This window comes from Tamandua tetradactyla, chromosome 3 (genome assembly GCF_023851605.1).
Source record: "Tamandua tetradactyla isolate mTamTet1 chromosome 3, mTamTet1.pri, whole genome shotgun sequence".
Lineage (NCBI taxonomy): Eukaryota > Metazoa > Chordata > Mammalia > Pilosa > Myrmecophagidae > Tamandua > Tamandua tetradactyla.
In genome coordinates, this window is record NC_135329.1 from 17,826,230 (window position 1) to 17,853,377 (window position 27,148).

The window sequence follows — 27,148 nt, forward strand, 5'->3', positions numbered from 1 at the left end:
TCCTCAGTCAGATACGTGGTCCATAGGAATCAGATCCATCATTTATTGACAACCTACTGTGTGCTGGCATTTGACCAGCTATTTTACGTTCTTTATCTCCAGGCCTCACAGTGACCCTAACAGGAAAGAATATTGTCTTTATTCCTGTTTTATAGCTGAGGAAATGGAAGCACGGAGAGGTTAAGTAACTTGCCCAAAGAGACATTTAGGGAAGAAGCAGGACTCTGAATCTACACCTATTTGAATACCAACCTTGCGTTTTTTTTTTCACTGTGTCTTGTGGCTTCCCCATGGTGGTGGAGCCAAGTTGAAGGGCTCCCAGAGCATTCTCAGTATTCCTTAGGGACTCCTTTTTTTCCCCCCATATTTTTAATTTAAGAAATCAAACAATACATTTAGAACCACCAAAAATGTATATTAGTTGGCTTAACCATAGGCATATTTAGATACAGTATCCATATAATCGTTGTAAAGCCTGTGTTTGCACAGTAAGCTTCATAAACCAATTTAAAATTAAGGCAAGAAAGAAAAAATCTACATGTTCGGATAGCAAAGTTCTTAAATTCTAAGTATTAAAAACTAACTTACGATTCCCGGTGCCTGCCCATGCAAAAGAAAAATCAACTAACTTAGATACCATTTGATCAGCTGTCAAAACTGTGAATGTTCTCAAAATATCAAGTAGAAAGTTCTTAGAAATATCTGCATTGAGATAGTAATGACCTGTGTTACTAAATATTTTCCTTATTTCAGGAAAATATGAAGATACAAATATTTTTACAATTAATATATGGAAATCTTAAAATAGATATCTTAGCTTGTCCATAGGCATATTAAAAAAAAAAATCTGAGTAATCATCGTAAAGCCTGTTTGTACAATGTGTTTTATAAACCAATTTAAAATTAAAGCAAGGAAGGAAAAAAATCTATAAATACAGATAGCAGAGTTACTTGAATTCTAAATATTAAGCAGTATCTTAAATATCATTTGATTCCTTAGGTTCTCCTTTATTTCTGTGATCCTACGATAGTGCTTTTTGAAGCACTAAGGGAAAAACCCTCCTTTAGAGACAAAATACAGAGAACTCCAAAAATGAAAATCTCCCAGTGAGGAAGGGCAGCATAACAAATGATCTCAACCCTGCTTCCTGGAGTTTCCTTGATTCTCCTACCAAGCAAGGGCCTTGACAATCCTTGCTATGTTGTCACTCCCTAAAACCTGCAGCCCAAGGCATAGCACAAACCACTTAGCAGTGCTATTTCTCTGCCTGGATATTTTCAGTAAGACCTCTGTTAAACGCAAAGGGGAAAGAAAAGGATACACCTGAGTAATCACAGCCTGTAGCACCTTTTCGGAGAAAGGGAGTAAAAAAAAAAAAGCCCATGTGACTCAAAATCACACACCTAGGTTCAAATTCCGGCTGTCACTGGTTAGCTTCAGGCCTTAGGCTGTGACTTCCCACATGGATCATATGATGCTAAGCTGTTGGCCTCCTCAGCTCTCAGCAAGCTGGGCAGGAACTGGCCTGCGGCACCTGCCCTCCAAAAGCACGGGAAAATGCCCCCGGGTGCCTGTTAAACTTTCTCACGTTCTAAGTGCACTTGGATGTGAGACATTGGGCAGCACTGCCCCAGGCCATGGGAAATACTATTGAAGATGAAATGAGGTAATGTATGCACTGGAAAGATAAAAAGGAAATTATTCTTTCAATGAAGTAGTGCTTACTTTTACTTGGTTTCTTCACTGGACAAGACTAAACTCTCTTAAGCATAATCTTCGTTGTGTTTCATAGTCTTAAAGATGTTGACCCAATCGGTCAGTTCGCCAAGAATACTGATTTCAAAGATTTGGGAAAAGAAGAAATAACCCTATCCTTCCTGCCGTTAAAGCAGCCCATTGCTTGGTATTTTGTTTTTTTAGCAGCCAGGAAGCCAAAGCATTCATATTATCTGTTCAGTGCTCAGAGGGGAGGCAGGACTTCTTGGAGGAAATGAAATTTAAGCAGGGTCTTAAAAGAAGATAGGCTTTAGGTAGACTGAGGGAAGAAGAGAAGATGATTCCTGTGAGTATAGCAATATCTGTAAAGGGCTAAAGAAGGAAACAGCTATAATTTATTCGAGGCTCACTACATATGACACACGCTATCTCGTTTTAACTGGTGACACCAGAAGAGGTAGAGTCATCTCTGTCTTATGGAGAAGGAAGCTTAAGTAATAGGCCCAAAGTCACACATTTTCCAGGTGAAAGAGGACTCACCCCAACTTTGTTGGGCCCAGAGCCCCTGCTCCTGGCCCCTATGCTCCCCTATAGGTGGCATTGGAGGTCGCTGTGTCCATTGTGGTGTCAGTACTGTTGAAGAAGTCACCCTCTTGGCATAGACTGTTTAGTGCTGAGGGAAAGGATGTGTGCAGTTGAGTCAGTGGTGAAGCCATAACAGACACTGGGCCTTTTGACTCTCAGGTCTGGGTCCTGTCCGTGCAATCTCTCTGTGCTCAGCTTCCACTCTCTTTTCTGAACCATTTATCATGGAGGGCAGGGCTGGGAAGTAATGAGGAGGTTGTTACTTATTGTTTCCTTATCCATGATGACCTTCTGGATGGTTGCCTTGATAACAAGAGCCTGAGATTTCTGGGCTGAGGTTCTAAAAGTAACTCATGGCTTCCTGTGAGTTTCCTCTGAGTCATTACAAGAAGGCTAACTTTGAGAAGGTGGGCTAGCTCCTCTTGTTCCCCTTAGACTAGTTTTCCAGCTCATTTCTGCCATAGCACCTTTGGGTGGCTATCAGAAGTCTGAGGACATGCCTCTCCTTTTATATTGCGCTTTAATATTCACATTTATACACAAGTTTCTTTTTTTTTCCTTAATATTTTTATTATCATACACCATACAGTCCAAAGTATACAATTAATGGCTCACAATATCATCACATAGTTGTGTATTCATCATCATGATCATTTTTAGAACATTTGCATTACTCCAGAAAAAAAAAAAAATGAAAAAACCTATACATCCCATACCTCATATCCCATCCCTCCCTCTCATTGACCACTAGTATTGTAATCTACCCAGTTGTTTTTTTAAAATTCCTTATTCCCCCCATTATTCATTTACTTATTTTCCTTATTTTTTTTACTCATCCGGCCATATCCTGGGTAAAGGGTGCATCAGCCGCAGGTTTTCACAGTCATATGATCACACTGTAAAAGCTATATAGTTATACAATCATCTTTAAGAATCAGGACTACTGGAACACTGTTCAACAATTTCAGGTGCTTTCCTCCAACTACTCCAATATACCATAAACTAAAAAGGGATATCTATATAATGCATAAGAATAACCTCCAGAATAACCTTTCAACTGTCTGAAATCTCTCAGCCACTGAAACTTTATTTTGTCTCATTCTCTCTTACCCCTTTTGGTCAGGAAGTCTTTCTCAATACCATGAATCCGGGTCTCAGCTCATCCCTGGAAGTCATGTCCCATGTTGGGGGAAAGGACAGTGAGTTCATCTGCAGAGTTGCCTTAGAGAGGCCACATCTGAGCAACAAAAGAGGTTCTTTGGGGCTTACTCTTAGGCAAAGTTCAAGTAGTCTTAGCTTTTCCTCTGCAGGGGTAAGTTCATAGGGGCGAGCTCCAAGACTGAGGGCTCAGCCTATTGAATTGGTTGTCCCCAATGCTTGCAGTAGTATCAGGAATTTCCCAGGTGGGGAAGTTTAATATTTCCTCCTTTTTCCCTAATCCCCCAAGGAGGCTTTGCAAATACTTTTTTTTTTATTCTCTGCGCAAATTACTCTGGAATGTGTCAGGGCATCACACTAACCTGTACAAGTCAATGAGCTCTCACTCCCTATTCAAAATTCCATATAATTATGGTGTTCAAATAAACTGACCATATAAATTAAATTAGTGTGCTACCAAAAATATAATTTTTGCACCAAATAAACATCTCTTCCTCTGGTCTCACACAGAAGTTGAAGTTTTAAAATATAGACCATATCATCCTTTACCCTATATTCTGATTTACCTTAGTCCTATCCGGATCAGCTTCATTCATATCTCTAGTTGAAGTCTTTTCACTTTTCAACTTTTGTTTTAACAGTTGCTGTATGGGGTAATGCTGACTTTCATAGCTTCAGAGCACAAGTTTTGTTTTTAATTATAAAAGGCAAAGGATTGAAGGCCCGTCATAATCAACTAAATTTAATGTAGATAATACTTTTGGCTCCTTTCTCCATTTCCTCAAAGCGCAAACCAATTTAAAATGTTGTCCCACACAAGAAGTCTATTAATAAAAGTAGGATACTGAGACAGCTCAAGCCAAGCCTGGGTTTTCACAGACTGACCAGAGATTCCAAGGAGTTGCAGGCCAATCAGCGAAAAGAAAGTCGTCCACTGCTGTTTGAATTTCATTGCTGGTAAAGAGCAAAACCCTTAGGGTCCGTTAAACCAGCATTCATGGCTGCCTCTGTACTGACTAAATTAACTTTCCACTGTAGAGCGGGTATGCTTGTAACAGCAGAAAGTCTTTCTGTTTGGTTCCTGTGTCAAACAAAACAGTTTTCATGGACGAGCTGGACTGGTTTAGAATACTTCCTAGAGGCGGATGAGGGCCACTGTCCAAAGTTGCAGTGTGTCTGCATCTAAGTATCAGACATTCCCAGGCACGGGATTTTTTTTAATTCAATTTTTTTTTATTAATTAAAAAATATATATAACAACAAACAAACACAAACATTCTTGACATATGATCCTTCTGTTCTACATATGTAATCAGTAATTCACAATGTCATCATATAGTTGCGTATTCATCATCATGATCATTTCTTAGAACATTTGCATCAATTCAGAAAAAGAAATAAAAAGACAACAGAAAAAAATTCATACATACCATTGCCCCTTACCCCTCCCTTTCATTGATCCCTCGCATTTCAGTCTACTAAATTTATTTTAACATTTGTTCCCCCTATTATTTACTTTTATCAGGCACAGGATTTTAATTAGGATTTCCTCTGCAACTGCAGGACTAAGATGAATTGTCCACAAGTAAAAAGTCAGTTTTGGTCTCAGTGTGTAGTGATTCTGATATTTGTTCAGTGTTCGTATTGCTAAATTTACTCTTTTTGGTTTGCGTTTGGATATTTGAAGCGAAAAAGAGCTTTTCAATATCAAAATGCTTTCCTGGATTCTGGATTAGGCCACGTGGCAACCAAGTGTTCAGCCCAGTGTTTGTGTTGGACAAAAGACTGTGATTATCTGTCTTACACAAAATAAGGTCTTTAAGAATATTGACCAAATTATTAACTGTTGTTAAGGAGATGCCCATTGATTAAAAACGAAGAGGAAAAAAAGACTGCTTATCCAGGTATGGCCAGGAAGATTACCTAACCAAATATTCTTCAAGTCACTTCATAAGTCTCTTTTTTGGTTTATGTCATGTTTTATGAAGAAAGCATGCTATTTGTGATAAGCAAAATAATGGTCCCCCAAAGGTGTCTAAACATCCTAATCCCTGGAACCTGTGAGTATGTCAGGTTGCCTGGCAAAGAGGAATTTAGGTTGCAGATCAGCTGACCTTAGATAAGAAGATTATCTTGGATTATTTGGATGGGCCCAGTGGAATCGCAAGGATGATTGGATTTTTTAACTTATTTTTTTTCCTAAACAAATGTTCAGCCCACCCCCCACCCTCCATTTCCTGGTAACCTCTAATCTTACTTTCTATCTTTGCAAATTAACTATTTCTAGTCATCTCTTATAAGTGATATCATGCAGTATTTGGCCTTGTATGCCTTGCTTATTTCACTAAGCATAATATTTTCAAGATTCTTCCATGTTGTAACATGTTTTAGAACCTCATTCTTTCTTATGGCCAAATAATATTCCATTGTGTTTATAGACCACATTTTATTTATCCGTTCGTTGTCGATGAACACTTGTGTTGGTTCTACCTTTTGACTTTTGTGAACAATGCTGCTTTAAACATTGATGTACAAATATCTGTTTGAGATCCTATTTTCACTTTTCTTGAGTATATACCTGGAAGTAGAATTGCCAGGTCATATGGTAATTAATTCTCTATATATTTTTGAGGAAGTGCCATATTACTTTCCACAGGGGCCGCACCATTTTGTATTCCCATCAGCAATTGCACTAAATTTGTATTGTTTCTTCTCCAACACTTTTTATTTTCCATTTTAAAAAATAATAGCCATCCTTAGTGTGAAATGGTATTTCTTTGTGGTTTTTATTTGCATTTCTCTAATAGCTAATGGTATTTAGCATCTTTTCATGTATCTGTTGTCCTGGCCATTTGAATTTTGTCTTTGGAAAAATGTCTATTCAAGTCCTTCGGCCATTTTTAAATTGGGCTGTTTGTTTTTCTGTTGTTGAGTTGTTAGGAGTTCTTTATGTATTCTGTATGTTAAAACTTTATGAGATATTTTCTCCCATTCTGTAGATTTTTTCACTTTCTTTATGACATCCTTTGGCATCCAAAAGTTTTTAATTCTGCTGAAGTACAACTTACCAATTGTTGCTTTTGTTGTTCATGCTTAGTGTCCCATCTAAAAACTCGTTGCCAAATCCTAAGTCATGAAGACTTGCCCCTATGTTATCATCTAAGAGTTTTATAGTTTTAGCTGTTCTTTCAAAGCCCTTGATCCATTTTGAGTTGATTTTTGCATATAGTATGAGGTAGGGTTCTAACTTCATTTTTTTGCATGGATATCCAGTTTTCCTAGCATCATTTATTGAAGAGACTGTTCTTTTCCCATTGCAGGTACTTAGCCCTCTTGCTGAAAATCAATTGGTCATAGATATGTGGGTCTATTTATCTCTCTTTGTGCCGGTAACGCACTGTTTAAATGGTTGGTTGGACCTTAAAATTGGAAGAGAAGGGCAGGAGAGTCAGCGTCAGGGTGGAGCTGTGTGAGAAGGACTAGGCTGTTTGTTGTGTCTGAGGATGGGGGATGAGCATTGTAAGCCAAGGAATGTGTGTGGCCTCTAGAAATTGTAAAGGGTAAGGAGACAATTCTCCCCGAGAGCCTCTAGAAAGGAACCCAGCCTCCTGACACCTTGATGTTAGCCCTGAGAGACCGATTTCGGATGTCTGACCTCTAGAACTGTGAGATCATAAATTTTTGTTGTTTAGACTATGGTGTTTGTGGTAATCTGTTATAGCAGCCATAGGAAACTAATATGTTACTTTGTGTATTAAAGTTAAAATAGGTACAGGTTTTTCAATATCTTGATCCAAAAGTCAAGAGTCATTCTCAGGGAACAAGCCATGAATTGCAGTATCTCTTACTAAACTGATGCTTCAACTTGTCCACTGAAATGTCATATGACAAATAGACATTTCCCACAGTTTTACCTTGCTTTGCAGCCTGGTGCATTAGGCCATTTGTAGGATCCTGCATTCCACATGTCTGCATTTCCCTGGAGATCTCACCTGACTGGAAACCAGCGTCTATAAAAGCATCAGTGTGAGCTGCTATTGATGAAGTCACCATAGAACTGGGCAAAAATGTTTTGAGTCTGAATATTAACGGGAAGTGAAACTTGAAACCAAACTCAGTTCAGTTTGAGAATAGACAATTTAGAGGAACCCGGGGAAGCTAGTGGCACAGAGGGGAGAAAGTTTTGTGAGATATAACATAAGTCTGTTCGTACATTGATTGAAGAAATCTTATTCTTGCAATATGTTCCCTAATTCCTGAAAAGTGTTAGATGGACTTCTATCCTAGTTCTCTAATACAGCGGCACTAATTGGTTTAATTGTAACCAGACTTAAATTTTTTTTAAAGATTTTGGCTGTCTTTACTTAAAAGTGAGCCTCTGAACTTCTAGGCCAAAGATCTTGATTCTAACAGACAAAGAAAGCAGGTGAGTAAGTAGGCAGAACCCTGGTTTTCCACACCTGCTGCCACATGCAGGACTGAGGATTCTGTTGTAGTCACAAAAGTAGGCGTGTGACTCCTCTGAATACCCCCTGTGGCAGTTTGGTTCTTACTTCCCAGGGATCCCACTTTGTATGCGCAGATGGCACCAAGTGTGACAATAAGGAGAAGCCACTGCTTGGCAAAAGAGAGAGCTGGTGGTGTCTAATTTAGGTATATAGTTGGCCACTGAAAGATCTCATTGTCATATTTCTCATGAATTAACAATTTCATTCACATTTGTTCCCTATGCATTAGCACTTTCTTCCTTTATTTTTTTCTCAGTTGGCATAGTCAGATACACTCCAGCATGTAACTAGATGATCTAGGCTTGAATCCTAGCTTCATTTAATCTCTGTGTGACTTTGTGCACTTATCCAACCTCTCTGAGCCTCTATTTCTCCACCTGTGAAATGGTGTTTATAAGACTATCTCAAGGATTATGAGTAATTTGTGATATAACAAATATGGAAATGGTCATGTTATAATATGTGAGTAGTTAACAAACATTGGTTTCTTTGCTTTCCTCTCTTCTCTGCCTGCCATACTTATCATGCAGTTTCATCTTTCTGAGAAGAAAATCAAGAATAAATATTTCCTTGAAGGAAAAAAAAAGTAGGCATGTGACTGCAGCATAGATCAACCTTGGAAATAGTATCCTTAATGAAAGACGCCAGTCACCGAGGACCACATAGTATATGATTCTTTTTAAATGAAGTGTTCAGAACAGACAAACCCATAAAAACACACAATTGGTGGTTACCTAGGGCAGGAGGGAGTTGCAGGAAATGAAGAGTGGCCACTAATGAGTATGGGATTTCTTTTTGGGGTGATAAAAATGTTCTAATATTCGAAAATGATAGTTGTGAAACTCTGAAAATATACTAAAAAGTATTTAATTGTATGCTTTAAATGGATGAATTGTATAGTAAATGAATTATATCTCAATAAAGCCATATTTTAAGACATAGGTAACTGCTGAACCAAAGCAATTTTGGGCTTTGACAAAAGCAACTTCGGAGAGTATCTTAGAGTTTTATAAGAGTATTTTCTGACTCTTACAGCTGAAAAGAATCTCCAACAGAAGCTACCAATCTACTTTTGAAGTTCTTAGTTCTTGAATATTAGTTCTAGGAATTGGTTTATTGATCAGTAATTCAGTGGGCTTGACAGCTTCTGCTTGTGCTTAGAGTTTTCGATTTTCCCTTTTCTTACCAGGTGGCTCCTTGTTTCTGCAGGGAAGGGGACCAGGTGGGGAAACCCGTAGTGATGATAAAGCCCTGCTGCCATCAGCACGCTGGGACGTCTTGCCAAAGCCTCTGCATGTCTTTTTTTCTTAAACATTTTTTTAATTGTGAAATATATATATGCAAAGAAATGAGAAAGTTCAAAGTACATTTTATCAAGTAGTTATAGGATAAATTTCGAAGTATGGTGTGGGTTACAGTTCTGCCATTTCAGGTATTTCTTTCTAGTTGCTCTAAGACACCAGAGACTAAAAAGAAATATCAGTATAATGATTCAGCAGTCATACTCATTTATTAAATCCTGTCTTCTCTGTTACCACTCTTCCTCCTCCTCTGATCCTTCTCCCAATCTATAGGGATATTTGGGCAATGACCATTCTAACTTCTTCATGTTCTTCATGTTGACACTATGGAGTAGGGGAATACAACACATTGACGCCCTTGGAGAGACTGGTGACTCTGGGTTTCAGGGCTTATCTGGCCTAGGAGCCATCTGGAGGTTTTAGGTTTCTGAAAAATAAACTTAGTGAGTGAAATTTAGAGTCTTAGATAGGGCCCTGTGTATTCTTTAGGATTTTCAGAAATGCTGTTGGTTGGGGCTTGGCATACCAAGCAATTTCTAGCTGAATCTGCATGTCTTTTTAAGCCCCTTTCAGTACCACATGCATTGCTACTCTGGTTGGATTAATATTCTTTTTAGTGAATGAGAAAATAGGGTGTCTGGGGCATCTTTCAGTTGGGTAATGGAATTTCAAGAAGTTTTGAAATCTTCTAATTGCTGGATTTACTAGACTCTCCTGCAGGCCGTGGCTCTTTCCCACGTACATTCTGAGTGTAGGGCAGTTGGACAGGATCTTGCTGCAGCCACACAGGACTTGCAGGCCATGGGAATGCACAGCCTCAGTCAGCTTGTTCCCCCCAGTGGCTGGATCAGCACCCAGACCAGTGTCGCCAGGACCATGGCCAGGGGTGGCTCCTTCCCCTCGGCCCTCCTGGAAGCCCCCATGGGCCCAGGAGCGTGTCAGAGGAGAAGGCAGCAGTGCCGTGGTGACTCCCCCTAGGGCAGCTGGAGCCACCGAGGCCAGAGCCACTGCCCAAGCCACTGCAGTCCCTGCTACCAGTTCTACAGCCTTGGCACGTTCCCCTTTTAGTCTGATCTACCAGTTTTGCCTTGAGCACCAAGGAAAAGGGACAAGTTAATCCTTAGGAGCCAATCATTCAGTCAGTTATTCACAAATATTTTTAAATTTTTTTTTCCACTTCAGTTCAAGAAACATTAATTGAGGACACTGCACTAGGTACCAGGGTAGAAGTTAAAGTGTGTGACAGTGGACGGGCCAATAATTTAATGAAGAAAAGAGAAAATCAGTGTATGACCCCACAGAAAATAGTTCTTTCATAGGTCTGTGCGATGTAAGAGTTAAGCTATAGGAAAACGTGGGAGGTCGAGAGCCCCGAGTGGGGAGGACTCCATGGAGCCTTTACATCCATGTGTAAAAGTGCCAACTAGAAAAGCACGGGACCAGCACAAGGTGGGCCTGGTGGTGGCTGTGGCAGGTGCCTGGTGTGTGGGGTCATGGGAGAACGCTGGAAAGGCAGGTCAAGGTCAAACTTGGGTGTTCCTCCATGGCCTGGCTGTGCCCTTAGTAGGTTTGTTGAACCCCTCCTGAGGGCTGGACACTGTTGGGTGCTCATGTTCATGACAGCCCTGAAATGTGGGTGCGAATGTTCCCATTTTACAGAGGAAGGAACTGTGTTAGACCAGATGGTCTGCCCAAGGTCAAACAGGTAGTAAGAGGCAGGGTTGGAATTTGAATGAGCCCATGTTCCCTTTCTGTTTTGTGCCCACTTTCTCTCCGGAGAGACCAAACTCTCCACGTGAAACCATGAGGACATTCAGTGTGGCATTTTTTTTCAGGTGGAACCATATGGAAGTGCCATCTTTATAGGCGGCCAGACATGGTCAGCTGTCATCAGTGTCATATGGTTCAACCTAGTATGCCAGCAGTTGTAGCTTGGAGGAGGGAGAAATCCCGCCCGGCTGGGCTGGTCAGAAGAGGCTTCTTGAAGGAAGTGGGGCCTGAGCAAAGCCTCAAAAGATTTATAGACTCTGGATGGGACCGATTTGAGGATGGTGCAGGCACAGTAGCAGAGGTGGGGGCAGTGAGGGAACCAGCCTGGCCGGGCGGCGGTGTCTTGGGGAATCTCAGTGGGTAGATATAGGGACCCTGTGAGCCGGACAGAGGTGGCTGCTTTTGAGCCCTGGGCCCTAGGGAACCACTGCAGGTGCCTGTGCAGGAGACAGTTCGGGATTTGACCTGCAGCTCTGTCCGTGTGTTTGATCTCCTCATTCTGTCTGCTGCTCCTCACCACCCACTCTCTGCAGGAGACGGGTGAGCAGATCGCAATCAAGCAGTGCCGCCAGGAGCTCAGTCCCCGGAATCGAGAGCGGTGGTGCCTGGAAATCCAGATCATGAGAAGGTGGGTGCCCGAAGGCACAGAGCTGTGACCGGGGAGGGCCCCGCGGCGGCAGGGGGCCCTGGACTCAGGAGGGAACAGCTGAGCTTCAGAAGCCGAAGTAGCAGCTCCACCTCTTGTGTCTAGACAAGAAAGTCATAACTCTCATCCCTCATTAGGACACCATCCAGACTGTCTCAGCAGTTAAGAGAGTCTCTTCCTTCTGAAGACTTTGAAAGAAGGAGTGTCCTAGTAACGTTTGAAGTCTGACCCTGGGCCTTGTCGAGAGTTTTTGGCCCATTAGGTAATTTAAAGTAGTTATCCTAGTGGATTTTTCTTTGTCAGCCCAAATCCTTCTTTCCCCCTATTTTGCAATTCCAGGGTGGTATGGGACTCTGCACTGCTGTCGACCATTTGTTGCTATTTATTCCTCCATTGGGCAGACTGGGTCTGTTGATCCACAAGACAGATGCCATCCCCCCAGCTAGCCAGATGTCTCGGTACCCACTGTAAGAGTCAGCCTGGAAGACGTCAAACAGGTGTTCCCTCTGCTGACCTCTTAAAAAGAGGGGGTGTTACCTTGTTTGTGTACCCCCACACAGCCATCATCACCCCCCTCCAAGGGCATGATGTTGGAAGTCCTGTTCTCTCTGCTTGTAGAAGCAGTTTTGAAGAGTGGGGACTTGACATGGGGCACTGTAGGGACAGTAAGGTTAGACCTGCCATGCTGAGGGTTGCCAAGCTCACAGAGCCCTGCAGGGCCCATGGGCCTGGAAGCAGAGCTGGGCGAATGTTGGCTGACCTGGTGGGAGGTGAGACCCCCCCCCCCATTCCTGGACATGTGTGTGTCTTCTTTTATTAACTCCCGAGAGCCCTTGGTTATTTATTTTAGACCTGCGTGGTTGGGTCAGTTTTGCTGGGACATGGAGGGGGGCAGGAATGGGTTTGAGGCGAAGCTCAGACTCTGCCCTCATTAGTTTCTTCTCCTTCCCAGACTGAACCACCCCAACGTGGTGGCTGCCCGGGATGTCCCCGACGGGATGCAGAGCTTGGCCCCCAACGACTTGCCCCTGCTGGCCATGGAGTACTGCCAAGGGGGAGATCTCCGGAAGGTGAGGCTTCCGGGGTGGCGGGGGCGCACGGCCTGTCTCGGGCAGAGCTGGGACACCAGGAAGGGAAGAACCGCGGAGAGTGTTCACTGCTCTCATCACCAGTTTCATCACTCCAGGAACCACAGTGACTTCAGTGGCATTGCTTTACCTTCTCAAATCCCCCTTGTCCCTGCCCAGTTTGGGGGATTTGTATGTGTGTGAATCAAGAGACTGAATCAGAAACTCTTATGACAAGTCAGGGAAGGGCTTTCTGTACCTTCTGCACAGCGTTACTAAAGCGACAAGGAAAAGCCATCGCCAGGTCTTGACTACGGGGAAAGACTGGACGAGTTCCAAAACAAACTTTTCCTCCTCGGCATGTCAGGGCCACTTCAGCCTTTTAGCGTGTGCGTCACTGCTGTCCTCATTAGGAGGGGTTCTTCCACAGTGGTGGCAGCACCAAGCACGAGGTCACTGAGCGGTGTAGCAGGAAGGGCGCTGGTTTAGTAATCAGGGAACTGGGCTGGGATTCCAGATGCACCACTGACTCACCTTCTGGCCTTGGGCTCATCTCTGGCCACCAGGAGGTCCTCTGTAGGACAGGCCTCTACCCTGTCTCTTGTAGTGTTGGGAACAGCTCTGTGTGCTCACCTCTCAGATAGCCTGTCAAGCATAACATATGCTTCCTGGTTTGATTTGAAAGCAGCCATGTCCGATTGGTAAGACAAAGGGGATTCCCATCTTCAGGATAGATATCACAGCACAGAGAGGTTAGGTCAGTTACCAGACCTCACACAGCAGTGTCGAAGTATGGGTCACAACCCATTTGAATGCAACTTCAGGCCACCTCTCCATCTGTGAAACAGAGCAATGCCATGCAGCATTATTAAAAAATAATAGAAGCTCTAAACAAAAATAAAGGTTTTTTTTTTTAGCTCTGTTAGGTCAGAGCTCATGCAGTTATTCACTCTAAAAGAAGATTCATGACTGGGGTGGGGGTGGGTGGTGCCCAGGCATTTGTCCTGTCTTACGTGGCAGTTTCCTGGACCCAGCATCATTTTGCTAGTCTTCTTCTGACCCCCTCTGCCTTCCTTTCTAAAAGCAAACTTTCCGTAGGGTTGATCTCCCCCCCCCGTGGGAGGTGGGCGCATCCTGGAGGAGTGCAGCGTCACAGCAGGATGTGAGCACAGGCCTGGGCATGGCCACTAGCCAGGAAACGATAAGGACGAAATGGGGAACTCGGCAGTGCTTTCTTTTCCTATCCTTTGACAGTCATTCCGAATCCTAAGTGCGTTTGTATAAAAGAGAGAAAGGCATGCTGCAGTCACAGCCATGTGGAGGGTTCTTGGAGGGTGGCAGTGGCAGGCAACCTGATTTCAGAGGGCAGGGGACTCCACACTTGGTCTCATAGGCAGTAAAGAGCTAACTAGTTAGGGAACAAGAAGATGAATGTTTCAGCATGACTGGCCTGGTTTTGGCTATAGGATAATTTAAGAGAAGGCAAGAGGCGGTTGTACCCTCAGGGGCCTCTGTTCATGCTGCCACTTGGAGGGGAGCTGGCAGGTAGAGGGCGGGGGGCGCTGCTGCCCACCGCTCCTTAATCTTCATTCCCCAAGTGCAGTGGCCCGCCTTTATCCTCTGAGAAGTTCACAGCCACAGGGTGATGGGCGGACAAGCTTGACCATCACGTGAACAAACGTAAAAGCCAGAACTGATTTAAAAAGCAGTGTCCATATGCCAAGCAGGCTCTTGGGCCATTCATGAGAATGAACGTTAATTAAGGATTGTGAGCCTCAGCTGAGATGTTACCTTCCCACTTGTTGTCTTCGTTTGAGTCCGGTTTCCAACAGCGGGTTGAGCCCTTTGATAAGCTGACCTGGCCCGTAGGCATTGAGTGTGTGGGCTTAAGTATAGCCTTGGCTTCAAATTCCAGCTCTGCCCTTTCCCCACAGTGTGAGCTGACATGTTGCTTGCCTCACCTGTGACATGAAATTCTAGCAGTACCTACCGCAGGTGGTGGTGGTGAGGATTAAATGAGATGATGCATGTTCAGCTTTACTGAGCTTACCCGTGTAGCGTTCAGCCTAGGACTGGGCACATAGTAACTGCTCATCAAACACTAGCTGCTGTCAGCATCACCCTCATTGGCCTGAAAACTGTAGGAGGGTGGTTTTCAGTGAATGCCCCCAGCCTGTCCTGGCTGTAGCTAAGCTTAGACTCTGGCCTGTCTCCAACACAACTGCAGCAGCAGGTGAGACTTGAAAATTTCTCATCTTAGAATGACTCAGACACCTCCAGTTGGGGCAGTGCCCTTGAATATGTGCAAGCCTCTGGGGTTTCTCAGTCCTACTTCCTCCTTTTCCACATCAGGTTGATTCCCACAGGCTGTGTAACAACCAAGTTCCCCAAAGCCCAGGGCCTGGGATTAGTGCTTGGAGGATTTCAGCTGGTAGAGAACACTTGTGGACTTACAGGTGGTTTGTGACCACTCACTCTGATGCTTCTTTTCAACTTCTTGACAGTACCTGAACCAATTCGAGAACTGCTGTGGCCTGCGGGAAGGAGCCATCCTCTCCTTGCTGAGTGACATTGGTAAATCCCAGCCCTGGAAGTCAGGGCTCCCCTGCAGGGAGAGTGTGCGGTGCTGCTGGGAGTCCTCGTGGAGAACAAAGGGGAGACGTTACAGAGGGTGAAGCTGGGGTGTCGGAACAGGGAGGTCAGCAGGGGGCTAGTCAGGCAGGCGCTGAACTCAAATAGATTTCCCTTCCTTCCTGGGCAAGTCATGGAGTGAGTTATGCTGTAGATGGAAGAACAGATTTCCTTTCCCATTAAAAAATCTACTCCCTACTTTCCTGGAATGGCCAGCAATGGAAGGGTTGTCAGTTGAATGAATTCTGTCCCTTGGCAATGACTTTTTTCCACCTCCACAATTTGGCAATTCTTTTTTGAACTGCAGGCGTCGGAAAAATTCTCATTTAATCCTTTGATGCTATTTGCGTCTCAGTTTCGGTTATCTACGGGACTCCCAGAAGGCCAGACTGGCTTTGGGTAAGAGAAGGGTGACCTCACCCTTCAAGACGAAGGTAGAATTTCTTAGGCCTTGGGGTTCTAGTTCGGAAGGTACCATGGAGGTGGAACTCTAAAGCCGTGGCTCCAGCCTAGGAAAACAGCCATCAGAAATAAGAGAGGGACTTGGCCAGGGCTTTATGTTGGTACAAGCTGATGGTTTGGGGTCTAAAGTTTAGAGCTATCCAGAGTTTAGTCTCTGAGTGTTGGCCCCCCAGATTTGGGAAATGGTGCCATTTTCATCCCCCCCCCCACTTCAACCTCTTTGAAGCTATTTTTTCTTTTTTTTTTTTGTTTACTCACACTTTTGGAAAAATGGCAAATGTATAGAAAAGTTGAAAGTAGTACGATGGAGCCCATTTGTTCTAAATTCACCAGCTGTTAGCATTTTGCCATTTTGCAAAACCACGTTCCTTAATCCTTGGCGTAGAAGCATAAATGGTCATCCAGTGTCTAAAACACTTTGCTTTGCTGTGTTTTGTGGCTCTGCGCCTTCCTTACTCTGTGCTTCTTTGAAGGAGGGCCAGCGAGAAGGAAATCAAGGAGGAAAAATCAAGCCAGGGCATATTTAAGATTAGGATCCAAACAGTTGGACATATGAAACATCCATTTTCCTCCACATTTTATGTCTTAGTGCCTTTGGATGATGCTCACCATTAAGGCTAGTTGCCCTTACACCAGATTTCTCTGATTCAAGGGGGCATCTCCACTGCTGGCCAGTCCAGTTCACCTGTAGATTGGCTTCTGTGTGAGTCTCCTGAAAGAGCCCCCTCTGTCTAGCTGGAGGGTCCAGTACCTGGAGGATCTAACTCTTAAGTCAAGAATTCCACCTCTTTTCTTTATGCCTCGCCACATGGCTTGCCCATCCACGTTTTCCTTAGGCATTTACCTGATTGGGTCTTTTACCCCCAGTGACCAAATTAATAATTTGTTCTTTATTGAGTTGGGTTGAAGATAGTTTAGTAGATGGAGGGAGTATTGTTTCGTTCTTCAGTGACAACTTTTATTTTGTTTTCCTTTAGTTAGAGCTATGGGTCACTTTTCTTTGACATCACTCTCTTAAATATTTTTCTTTCACTCATTAGATTGTTTATGATTCAGCATGTAGTTATTTAGAAAGTCTCTAAATTATTGCCTCAAGTGTATATAACTGTCTACTTCCTCATATAACTTTCTACTTCCTCAAGTGATTCTCCAATGATATTAATAGTTACTCTTTTGGTCTCGGCACTTTTTGAATCCAGTTACTGTTGACTTGTGCGTGTGCATTTAAATTGGAATAATAAAAACAGATACTTTCTCAAGTGTTTATGTTCTTCACCCTCTCCTTCTATAGTGGAAGAATATTCAAGTTCTTTAGTTTGTGATTCCTTTACCATGATGCCATTTCTTTCTTCTCTCTGACTCAGAATGGAAAATAATTAGGTTTCAAAGTACCAATACTTAGACTAAGCTTCCTGAAGGCAGAAAACTTTTAGTCATTGCTGCATTTCCAGCATCTAGAACAGGAATATGTAGGACCTAGTGATCATTCGATAAATATTTGTGAAATGAAAGATTTAAATCCAAAAGGAATTAAAATAATTAAGGACCTACTTTCAAAAATCAGAGGTCCACATATAATTAACACTCCCAGCTTCAGATACCAGCTCTTCCACTTGATGGCGGTGAGGCATTGGACATGTTATTTAGGTTTTTCAGAACATCAATTTTATTATCTGTTAAATGGGAACATCACTCACACCATGACAATTATTTTAAGAATAAAAGGAGATGACATACACAAAGCTCCTAGTTCTGTGCTCTGCTCCTAACATTCAGTCAGCAAATGCTGGTTCCTTTCTTGGTTCCTTCCTCCTCTGGATTTGGAGTCATCACGTCCCTTTTGAATAACCCCAGCCACCCTAATTTGTCTTTCCTCTCGAGGTTGGAACTCAGTGAACTAGAGCAGGTGATTGTCTTATTAAATTTCTCTTTCTGGAAAAGGGTAAGCTTCCCCAGATCCCTTCCTATCTGTCACCTTTTGGAGGCAATCACACCCCATGATTTCGTGGTTGCAGTGAGGTTGCTTATAGATATGTATTTTACTTTCATCCCCATTTCTGATTTGTGTATGATAGTCATCAAATTTATTTTTTTGCAAGTATCTCATCCCTGAGCCAGAGGTCAGAGACCTTTCTGGGACCTCATCTAACATGACTCTTTTGTATTTTGGAACATTTCCTGAGTATATTTTGTTCCAGCCTGCTCCAAGCGCTGGCCCTGCTTTCCCTTTGTTGGGGTTCCCGCTACAGTCCACTGCCAGGTTGACTTTATCTGTGTGGCAGAACCACACCCTTGAGCCAGAGTCATTGCCTTCTCCCTTCGATTTAATCTGTTTGTCCATCATCTTTTCCATGCCACTGACCTCCCAGAGACGCCCATTCACGGCAGTGTCAAGATAATAGATAACGGATTTTCCCAGTGAACTTTAAATTCCTTAAGTATGAGAAAATGGGCAGATGCGTGGCAAATACATTGGCATACCCCCTGTTCGCTGGGCCAGGATAAGCCTGTTAGACCCTGGCTCTTATGCCAGCAAGAGATATGGGACAGGTACAGAGGCAGCCCGGAAATGATTTGGACTTCCACATACATAACCCTAAAGTAGCTCAAGGAAGTTGTATATTAGTGGGTTTTATTTAAACAGTCTTGCTCATTATCCTTTGCGAAACACTGGAGTGTGTTTCCTCCTGCGAGTGGAGGCACAAACTCCTGAGCTCTGAAGACATGAGGGGCAGGCTGCTGCACTCTGGAGACCCATGTCTTCTTTGGGGAGGGGCCCTGCCCAGGCCGAGGCCAGCTGGGTGGGCCAGGGTCCGTTTGTCCAGTTGCCATGGCCTTATCTGATCTCGGCTTGGAACAGGTCTTACTTGATTCTCCAGGTGGCTTGGCTGTTTGCTATTACTGTACTGTCCTCTGAACCTTCAGGAACGTCCCTTCTTTGCTTGAGTTTCATTCTCTGAGTCACTGTCTCTGTCCTTATTAGAGCTGCTCCTAGCATACATCCAACACTTCAACATTAAAGAACAGAGAGGGATTCATACAATATACAAGGGCCTTTTCAGGAATCAGAAGTTTGGACTCTCTTCCCCTGATTGAAGATTTTTCTTGCTTGTTCTATTGAATACATCAGTCTGATTGCACTGTTGATTATAATAACAGATAGTTACCATATCTCAGGAATTCAGAGCATTTGTATATAGTAAGTGTGTTGGAAAACATAAATGACCGGGTTAATAAATATATAAAAGAGAAGCTAACTGGCTTTCAGTCCTGGCTTTCCTGCTTTACCAACTCTGTAAGCCTGGGCAAGGCTCATAAGTTTCTAAATTTCTCATCAGTTTTCACCTGGGGGGTTTGAGCTGGGTGATCGCTAAGGGCCCTTCTACCTTACTCAGGTAATTGGTTTTCAGAATGATTGCCCTGGAATGTTTTTGATATCTGGTCGGCTGTGTGCTGGCCAGTCTCAGCCTCTTCCCCGCCATGCAGCATTTGCCAGCAGCTTTGTCTGACTGCCTTTCTGCTCATTCCTACTCGCCCTCATTCTTCCTTCTCTGCACCTGGCTTGACCAACCACTGCTTTCTAATGTTCTGTCTGCTAATCCAGTCTCCTGGCACCTTTATCAACCATATCTCCTCCAAAGTCTGTATATTGAACTCTCACCTCCTTCCTTAGCTCCAAATCCTGCGTACAGATAGGATGTATCCATGTCAAGTCAGTTCCAACTTGAAGTACAAGCTTTTCTCCTAAATCAGATCCATTCCCGACATCCTCTTTCTCGTGTTGCTAGCCTCATCCATCTTTCTACCACTTACCCACTTACCCAGACATGAGTGTCAGCTCTGAGTCTTGTCTCTTCTTAGTATCTTCCCCTATTCCTGCCCTCTACCCTCCTGTTTTAAAAGTCTGCAAACCTGCCAGGCTGTAGGCAGTGCCATGGATTCTCTTGTCCAGTCTGGGATCTAGCCCATTGAGCAGGCTGTCCCTGAGCGCCTCCTGCCACGGAGAGGCCCCCCCACCTCCCAGGCGCTGGCCATGTCTGTTATGGACCTCAGCCACCACAGGAGTAGTCAAGTCATGTCATCCTCCTTGCCGTTGCTGCCCTGGGGACCTTGGTACTGGGCTGCTGGTGTTAGTTGTGACTCTAGCACATCAGACAGTTGGAAGGCGGGGAGTGTATCATGGGGGATGGCGAGACTGAGCAGCCCTTCCTGCTGGTGCAGTATTCAGCCAAGAGATTGTGTCAAGCTGGCCCCCAGCGGCCCAGAGGTCGATGGCAGAGCAGGCATGCAGGAACTCCTTGTTTGCAGTCAGCTAACAGGTAATGGGAGGGTGAAACCACCCGGCAGGCTGCTGACTAAGGGGAGGGCTTGATACTTGCTGCCTGGCCTCGGTGGGCTCTGTCATTGCATGCACTGACTCCCAGGGTCCTCAGCCTGGACCCAGTGGCCCCAGGTGCCCCCTTAGCCTCCTGGCAGGGCTGCCTATTGTGGGCCGTGAGCAGGCTGCCCTACAGGGGCCCCTGGCCCCATGGCACTTTTGTTCCTTGAATGTTTAGCTCAGCCTATTTTTGATGGCACTACTGTAATGCTTACATTAACAAACCTGTGAACAACAAATAGATCCCCAGAAGCCCGTGCTTATGCTTTTTGGCTGATTTTTTAAAAATTTATCATCTAGAGCACATGGAACCAGTTTGATGACAATAGTACTAATGATGAGCTGAGTCAGAACGGCGAAGGAGGGCTTAGATTTGGAAGGCCCGTGCTGCACCTGGCAGGGGTCTCTAATATATATACAAATATGTATGTAAAGGAAGTGAAATGTCAGTCTTAAGTCTCGCTGCTGACTAGTTGAGGCGCTTTGGTGATTTCTGCTTGATTAGCAAGGAATGGAAGAAGAACCGTGCCCTTTTTTCTCTAGATAGATTTGGATGCAAAGTGTCAGTTCCTGTGGGAAGTGGAATTATTGCAAGGAAGCTACTGGAGGCACTTGGGAGCTGGTGAAGGACATGTCCAGGCACGAGACCTGGTCAGGCATCTCTGCCGCAGAGTGGTTCTTGCCCTTTTAGTCTCAAGCATGCCACGTGCTGCCCCGTGACCCCGTCCCCCTGTCCCCACAGACTTTGCTGTCATCACTCTAGTCCTCAGAAAAACACCAGAGTCCACGGTGGCTACTTTTTGTCTGACACCCTGTTGGCGCAGAGAGAAAAAGTTGTGCTTTTTCTTTTCGTATTTAGTATTTTCTGCACTAGAAGGGTAAGGGAAGGGACTGTCAAGTGTTTTTTTCTTTTTTTTTTCCTTTTCCCTTTTCACAAGTTATCTTCCCTCTCAGGTTGCCATCTGCGGGGCATGGAATCTGTTTCCTCAGCAGGTCACTGCAGACACTGAGTCCCCAGAGGGGCTCTAAAGGTCGCGGGGCTGGCCAAGGGTCACAGGAAGCCCTCCAGGGGTACACGGAAGCCGGCAGGCGCCCCCGACAGCTGGGGCTTAGCGAGCATCAAAGGGGGGTCCAGGACTTCAGGTCAAGGACTGCATTTTTTTGTTTTGTTTTGTTTTTCTTTTTAAGCATTTTTTTAAATTGTGAAATACAGTATATATTGTATTTTTATTGCAAAAATCAATAAATTTCAAAGTACATTATAACGAGTAGTTACAGAACAGATTTCAGAGTTTGATATGGCTTTCAGTTCCATAATTTCAAGTTTTTCCCTGTAGCTTCTCTAAGACACTGGAGTCTAAAAGAATTATCAGCATCATGATTCAGCAGTCATACTCATTTGTTAAATTTTATCTTCTCTGTTATAACTCCACTATCACCTTTGATCATTCTTTCAATCTTTAGGGATATTTGGGCTGTGCCTGTTCTAACTTTTTCATGTTGGAAGGGGCTGTTGATAATATGGGTTTGGGGGGGATGGAGCTAGTTGATGTTCTGGAGAGCCTGGCTCCTCTGGGTTTCGAGAACCCATCTGGAGATTGTAGGTTTCTGGAAAGTAATTTTAGGGTGTGAAACTTGTAGAATCTCAGATAAAGCCTTAGGTATTTTTTAGGGTTAACAGAAATGGTGTTAGTGAATTGTGTATTTAGCAATATCTAGCTGAAGTTTGTGTAAGAGTAGCCTCAAGAATAGCTTCTCGACTCTATCTGAACTCTCTTAGCCGCTGATACCTTATTTTGTTATGTTTCTTTTTCCCCTTTCGGTCAGGATAATCTCAGGGAATCATGTCTCATATTGCCAGGGAGACTTTCACCCCTGGATGTCATGTCCCACATAGGGGGAAGGGTAGTGATTTTCCTTGCAGATTTGAACTTAGAGAGAGGCCATATCTGAGCAACTAAAGAGGTTTTCTGGAAGTAACTCTTAGGCATAACTATAGGTAGGCTTAGCTTCTCTGCTACAGAAGTAAGTTTCATAAGCACAAGCCTCAAGATCAAAGGCTAGGCCTGTTGACTTGGAAAGCCTTAATATTTGAGACAGTATCAGTGGTTTCCCCATTGGGAAAGTTTAATAGTTTCATATTTTTTCTCCAGTCCCTCAGAGGACTTTGCCAATGCTTTTTTTTTTTTTTTTTTTTTAACTTTTTCTATTGTGTAATATAATATATATACAAAGCAAAGAAAGAAAAAAAAACAATAATCTTCAAAGCACTCTTCAACAAGTAGTTACGGGATAGATCCCAGAGTTTGTCATGGGCTACCATTCCATTTTAGATTTCTCCTTCTGGCTGTTCCAGAACGTTGGATTTGCCAATACTTTTTAATTATCTGCCCCACATACTCTAGGATATATCTGGGTACTGCATTTAGCTGTACAGAATTACAGGCCCTCATTCCCATTCTGGGCTCCATGTGTTTGTATTGTTTGAATGAGCTATCCAGACAGGTTGAGTTAGATTGTGTGCTTCAAAAATTTAGGTTTTGGACAAAATAAAACTCTCTTCCTTGGGTCTCATACAGTAGATGAAATTCTAAAATACAGTGTTCTCCCTACCCCAGTATTCTGATTTACCTTCGTCCCGACCAGATTGGCTCTGTCCTTAGCTCCGATTGAAGCCTGATCTCTTCTTCAGTTTCCTTAACCGTTGGATGTGGCAATGCTGACTTTCAGAGCCACAGAACTGCTCTGAGTCTTAGCTGTCACACAGGTACCCAAAGTTCCAGGGAAATACCAAGCTATACGTATACAGCACAGATCTCAAAATCTAGAAATAACATTTACAGCTCTAGACTAAATGTGACTGCTATAAGAACTTACAATCTAGGCCCAACTTTCTTTTTTTTTCACTTAAAAATTTTTTTTGATTTAATACTTTTTTTTCACTGTGAAATATATGTTCAAAAAACCCAATAAATTTCCAAGTACACTTTAACAAGCACTTATAGAACAGATTTTAAAGTTTGTTATGGGTTATAGTTCCACGATTTTTCTTTTTTTCTTCTAGCTGCTCCAAGACACTGGAGACCAACAGAAATATCAATATTATGTTTCAGCAGTTGTACTCATTTGTTTAATTCTATCTTCTCTGTTATACTCCTCCTCCTCTTTAAATAACACAGATACATAAAAGCAATAAACTTCAAAGTACATCACAAAAATTAGTTGTAGAACAGATTTCAGAATTTGATATGGGTTACAGTTCCACAATTTTAGGTTTTTATTTCTAGCTACTCTAAGGTATTAGAGGCTAAAAGAAATATCAGCATAACGATTCAGCACTCATTTGCTAAATTGACCTTCTCTGTATAACTCTACCATTTCTTATTATTTTTTAAAAGAGACCACACAATATTTGTTCTTTGGTTTCTGGCTTATTTTGCACCACATAGTGTCCCCACGGTTCATCTACCTCATTGCATGCCTCCCGACTTCATTTTGTAGCTGCACAATTTTCCATCATATGTTTGCAGCACAGTTTCCCCTTCTGCTTCTCAGTGTATCCCTCAGCCACCTCCTCTGCTGTGCGTCATGGATAACGGAGGACTGGGTTTTTGCAAAGATGTTAGGTTGGTGGCACTTGGTCTCCTTGACGCCTCAGCAGCCTGGTCTCCATGGGGTCCCTTCTGTACACGTAGGTCAGCTTGCTTACATTTTTTTTCTTTTTTCATGGGCAGGCACCAGGAACCAAACCCTCGCTCACATTTTTAATCCTACCCTTGTAAGCACATTCAAAACCATCGTGTTCGAAATGTGACCTGTGTGGGCATCTTCGGCCAGCTCCGGCTTAACCGTGGCACCCTGAGCCCTAATGCTTGGGCCACCTGCTGCCCTCCAAGCTCTACTTTTCTGGCCAGGCTGAAGGTGTTTCCTCTAGCCCCATACAGGGCTCCTCAGAAAGTATGGTGAACTGGTCTACCTTTCAGAGCCCCAAGGGAGAGCTGTATACACCTAAATAAGTGGTCAGACATTAAGTAATAGCTTGGGCAGGGAGGAGGGGTAGCGGATTAGGCAGTAATAAAATACTGCAGGTGGCTGCTGGGGAACCCTTGGAAACCATCTGGGCTCTCAGTCCAGGGGAGGCAATGCCTCTTGCTGGGGGGCAGGAGTGATATGACAGTAAAGGGGAACTCTGCAGAGGCCCCTTGCAGACCAGTGGGCAGGGGGCACCGTGGGGGTTCCCAGTGGGTCCAGACACTGAAATCAGGGCTAGGAAGAAGATGGGAAGTTTTACAGGCTGGAAGGTAGGGGAAGGAGCTTTGCTTTGTTTTCTCATGAAAGAGGCCCATAGAATGAAAGGGATGAGAGTTAGAAAAGGTGAGGAAGGTTTTTGGTCCAGTCCCCTCACACTGCTGAACTTCAGGCTTTCTTCTCTACTTACACTGCAGCCAGCAGTGTAAGCTTAGGCGGTTTTACGTTCAGTTCAAGACCCAAGTAATCCAGGAACAATTGGGATTTGCTTTTTCAGTCTCTGAGCCTGACACCAGAAACTGAATAACTGTTGATATTTAGCTGTACCCTGAGGCTTTTTACCTTGCCTATAGTGTGCTTTGAAATGGATTAAACTTCACTTTCTCGTCAGTTCCATTTCTTGGGGATTTCTCTTTTTTTTTTTTTTTTTTTATCCCACTCTCCTATTGCCAGGGAACACATCGTTACAGTTTAAATAAGACCCCTGGAAGTGAACTGGCAGTGCTGGACGAGAGTTTGGTGCAGTGGGCCACTGGTGGGTGTCTCTGGGAGGAAAATGAAAATGCCTGTAGAGCTGTTCCACAGCCACATAATAGCCCTTACTGCCTTTACTTAGCAGTAGCTACTCGTTTTTTTTTTTTTAGCGTAGATACCAGAGCCACACACTCAAAAGGCTTAGTGAGTTATGGCCTCTCATTGAAGTCACTCTGAATTTCCCAGCTGTTGCTTTCAAGTATTCTGAATAGTCAGTCAAGAAATTAGTCTTTCATCCTTTGCACCATCGCAGAAGTAACAGCAGGGGAGTGGGGAGGTTGCTTTGTGACCCTGAGCCACTAAATTAGGGACTGATTTTCAGACAAATCTTCAAATGGACCGTGCTACTGCTTTTGTCTCAGAGCTACCAAGTTTGTACAACAAATGGAAGGGATGTTGTCCCTGTTCAATAGAAGTTGAATGACATTCAAGCTAATAGTCTTTAGACCACTGAGAACATCTTTATTTACAGTAAATTTCAATAAAATTTGTATAGATATATCTGTGTTCCCCTTCCCCCCAAAAAGTCTGCAAATCCTTTCAGTCTTCCTTCATATTGTTTATCACATTTTCCCTTTCTGTTCCTACTGCCTCCACTAATTCAGTATTCTAGCAAATCACTATAATGGTCTCCTATCCCCATTTTACTAATCCATCTTTCATGCCTTTGAAAGAACACATTCACCATAAACCATCATTAGATAAAGGACAGTCTACTCTGGCTAACCTAGTATGTACATGATTCTCAAAAAAACACTTTTTCAGTCCTTTTACTTAACTTTGCACATGCTGTTCCTTTTTAGAAATCTGTTCCTGCACCTCTCCCATGATCCAAAGCCCTCTTATCTTTCAGGGCTTTAGATCTGCCCTCTCCAAGGGGACTCCCTGACCAGTTAACCTAGGATTCTTGGTTCAGGAAAAAAAGAAATGCTTTCATTCAGTAGCACATTTTCCATAATACCTGGCAAATAGGGGACACTTTATAAATAAATGAATTTGAATGAATAAGAGAGTCAATGATTTCATACTTTTAGCACTCCATGTTACTAATTTGCTACTTTGCTTGTTAGTTGTAGGGGTTATTTTAGCCAAGAAACCTTTATAACTGTGCTAAGTCTTTCTCCACATGTTCACATTTGGCCTTCCAGTGTGTTTTGTTTGCAAAGTCCAGTGATGCCAACGTGACTGGCACATAGTAGGCATGCAGTAAAATTTGATTGAATGAATAAACATCTTGTCCTTACTCCATAGTGACCCCAACCAGCAGTTGGTGACTGCCTTTTTTTTCTCTTCCAATCTGTCTCAGCTTTTTGATCCATTTATCTTTCCGTTTCTTCTCTGTGAAAATTATTAAACAAAAACATCCCGGAGGTATTTTAGTAATCCCTTTAAATTTGTAGTATGCTTAAAAGGGATTTATGGACATAACCAAGTTTATAAGGGTTAAGACTTTATAAAATTTTATAAGACTACATGGAAGTCTGGCTGGTTCTATTTGTCCCTTATTCGTGGTTTATGATATACAAGAATACAGAGAGGCTATGACTGGGAATTCTAGTTCGTCCGGAAGAATTTGCAGAATTGCCCCATTTTTTCAGTTGCGCATTCATGTCTGCCTCATGGTTTCAGGGAAAAGCTGGCATAAGACGCCACCCCTGGCAAGGGTAAGAGAAAGAGGTTATTAGTTTCTTTAGTAATTTCTTGATTTGGGCCTTCCCTGTGGAGTGGTCTGTCCTAAGAAATGCCACTGTATTGTTTAAAAGTCCACAGCGCCTTGTTCCACTGGCCGTGCTCTGAGCTGATTGCTTACTGCTGTTCCTTCAGAGATAGCCCTGTCCTCAGAGTGGGGCTTCTTACAGCTTTTCTGTCATTGAAATATGGGAAGTTAACTTTTATGCTTTATGGTGGGGTTTTCCGTTTTTATATATTTGTATTATCACTGTTGCTAGAAGGTTAGGTTTTTATATAAACTTCCAGGTCTAGAAGTGTTTTTCAGTCCCAGTATCTCAGTTTTCACCCCATTGAAACCAAATTAGATGCTCTTGGCTTCAGACAATTTTGATTAATTTCATGACACTGCTTTTAAGGTATATTTCATAAAATGTAGCACAGTCAGGCTGAATTAGGCTGTAAGGGTTTTGTG

At 43.2% G+C, this 27,148-nt stretch overlaps 1 protein-coding gene across 4 annotated transcripts in view; it reads left to right on the top strand.

Moving 5' to 3' along the window:
- Nucleotides 1-27,148, top strand: part of IKBKB (inhibitor of nuclear factor kappa B kinase subunit beta) — a 67,504-nt gene that overhangs the window by 4,929 nt on the left and 35,427 nt on the right. For 3 of the 4 annotated variants that reach the window (XM_077152604.1, XM_077152601.1, XM_077152602.1), the window contains exons 3-5: nucleotides 11,573-11,667; nucleotides 12,638-12,755; nucleotides 15,257-15,326. In XM_077152604.1, the coding sequence (XP_077008719.1) occupies nucleotides 11,573-11,667; nucleotides 12,638-12,755; nucleotides 15,257-15,326 (283 nt within the window). Of the gene's footprint in view, nucleotides 1-11,569; nucleotides 11,668-11,822; nucleotides 11,948-12,637; nucleotides 12,756-15,256; nucleotides 15,327-27,148 lie in introns of those variants that run through there. The other variant, XM_077152605.1, reaches the window with a different exon arrangement.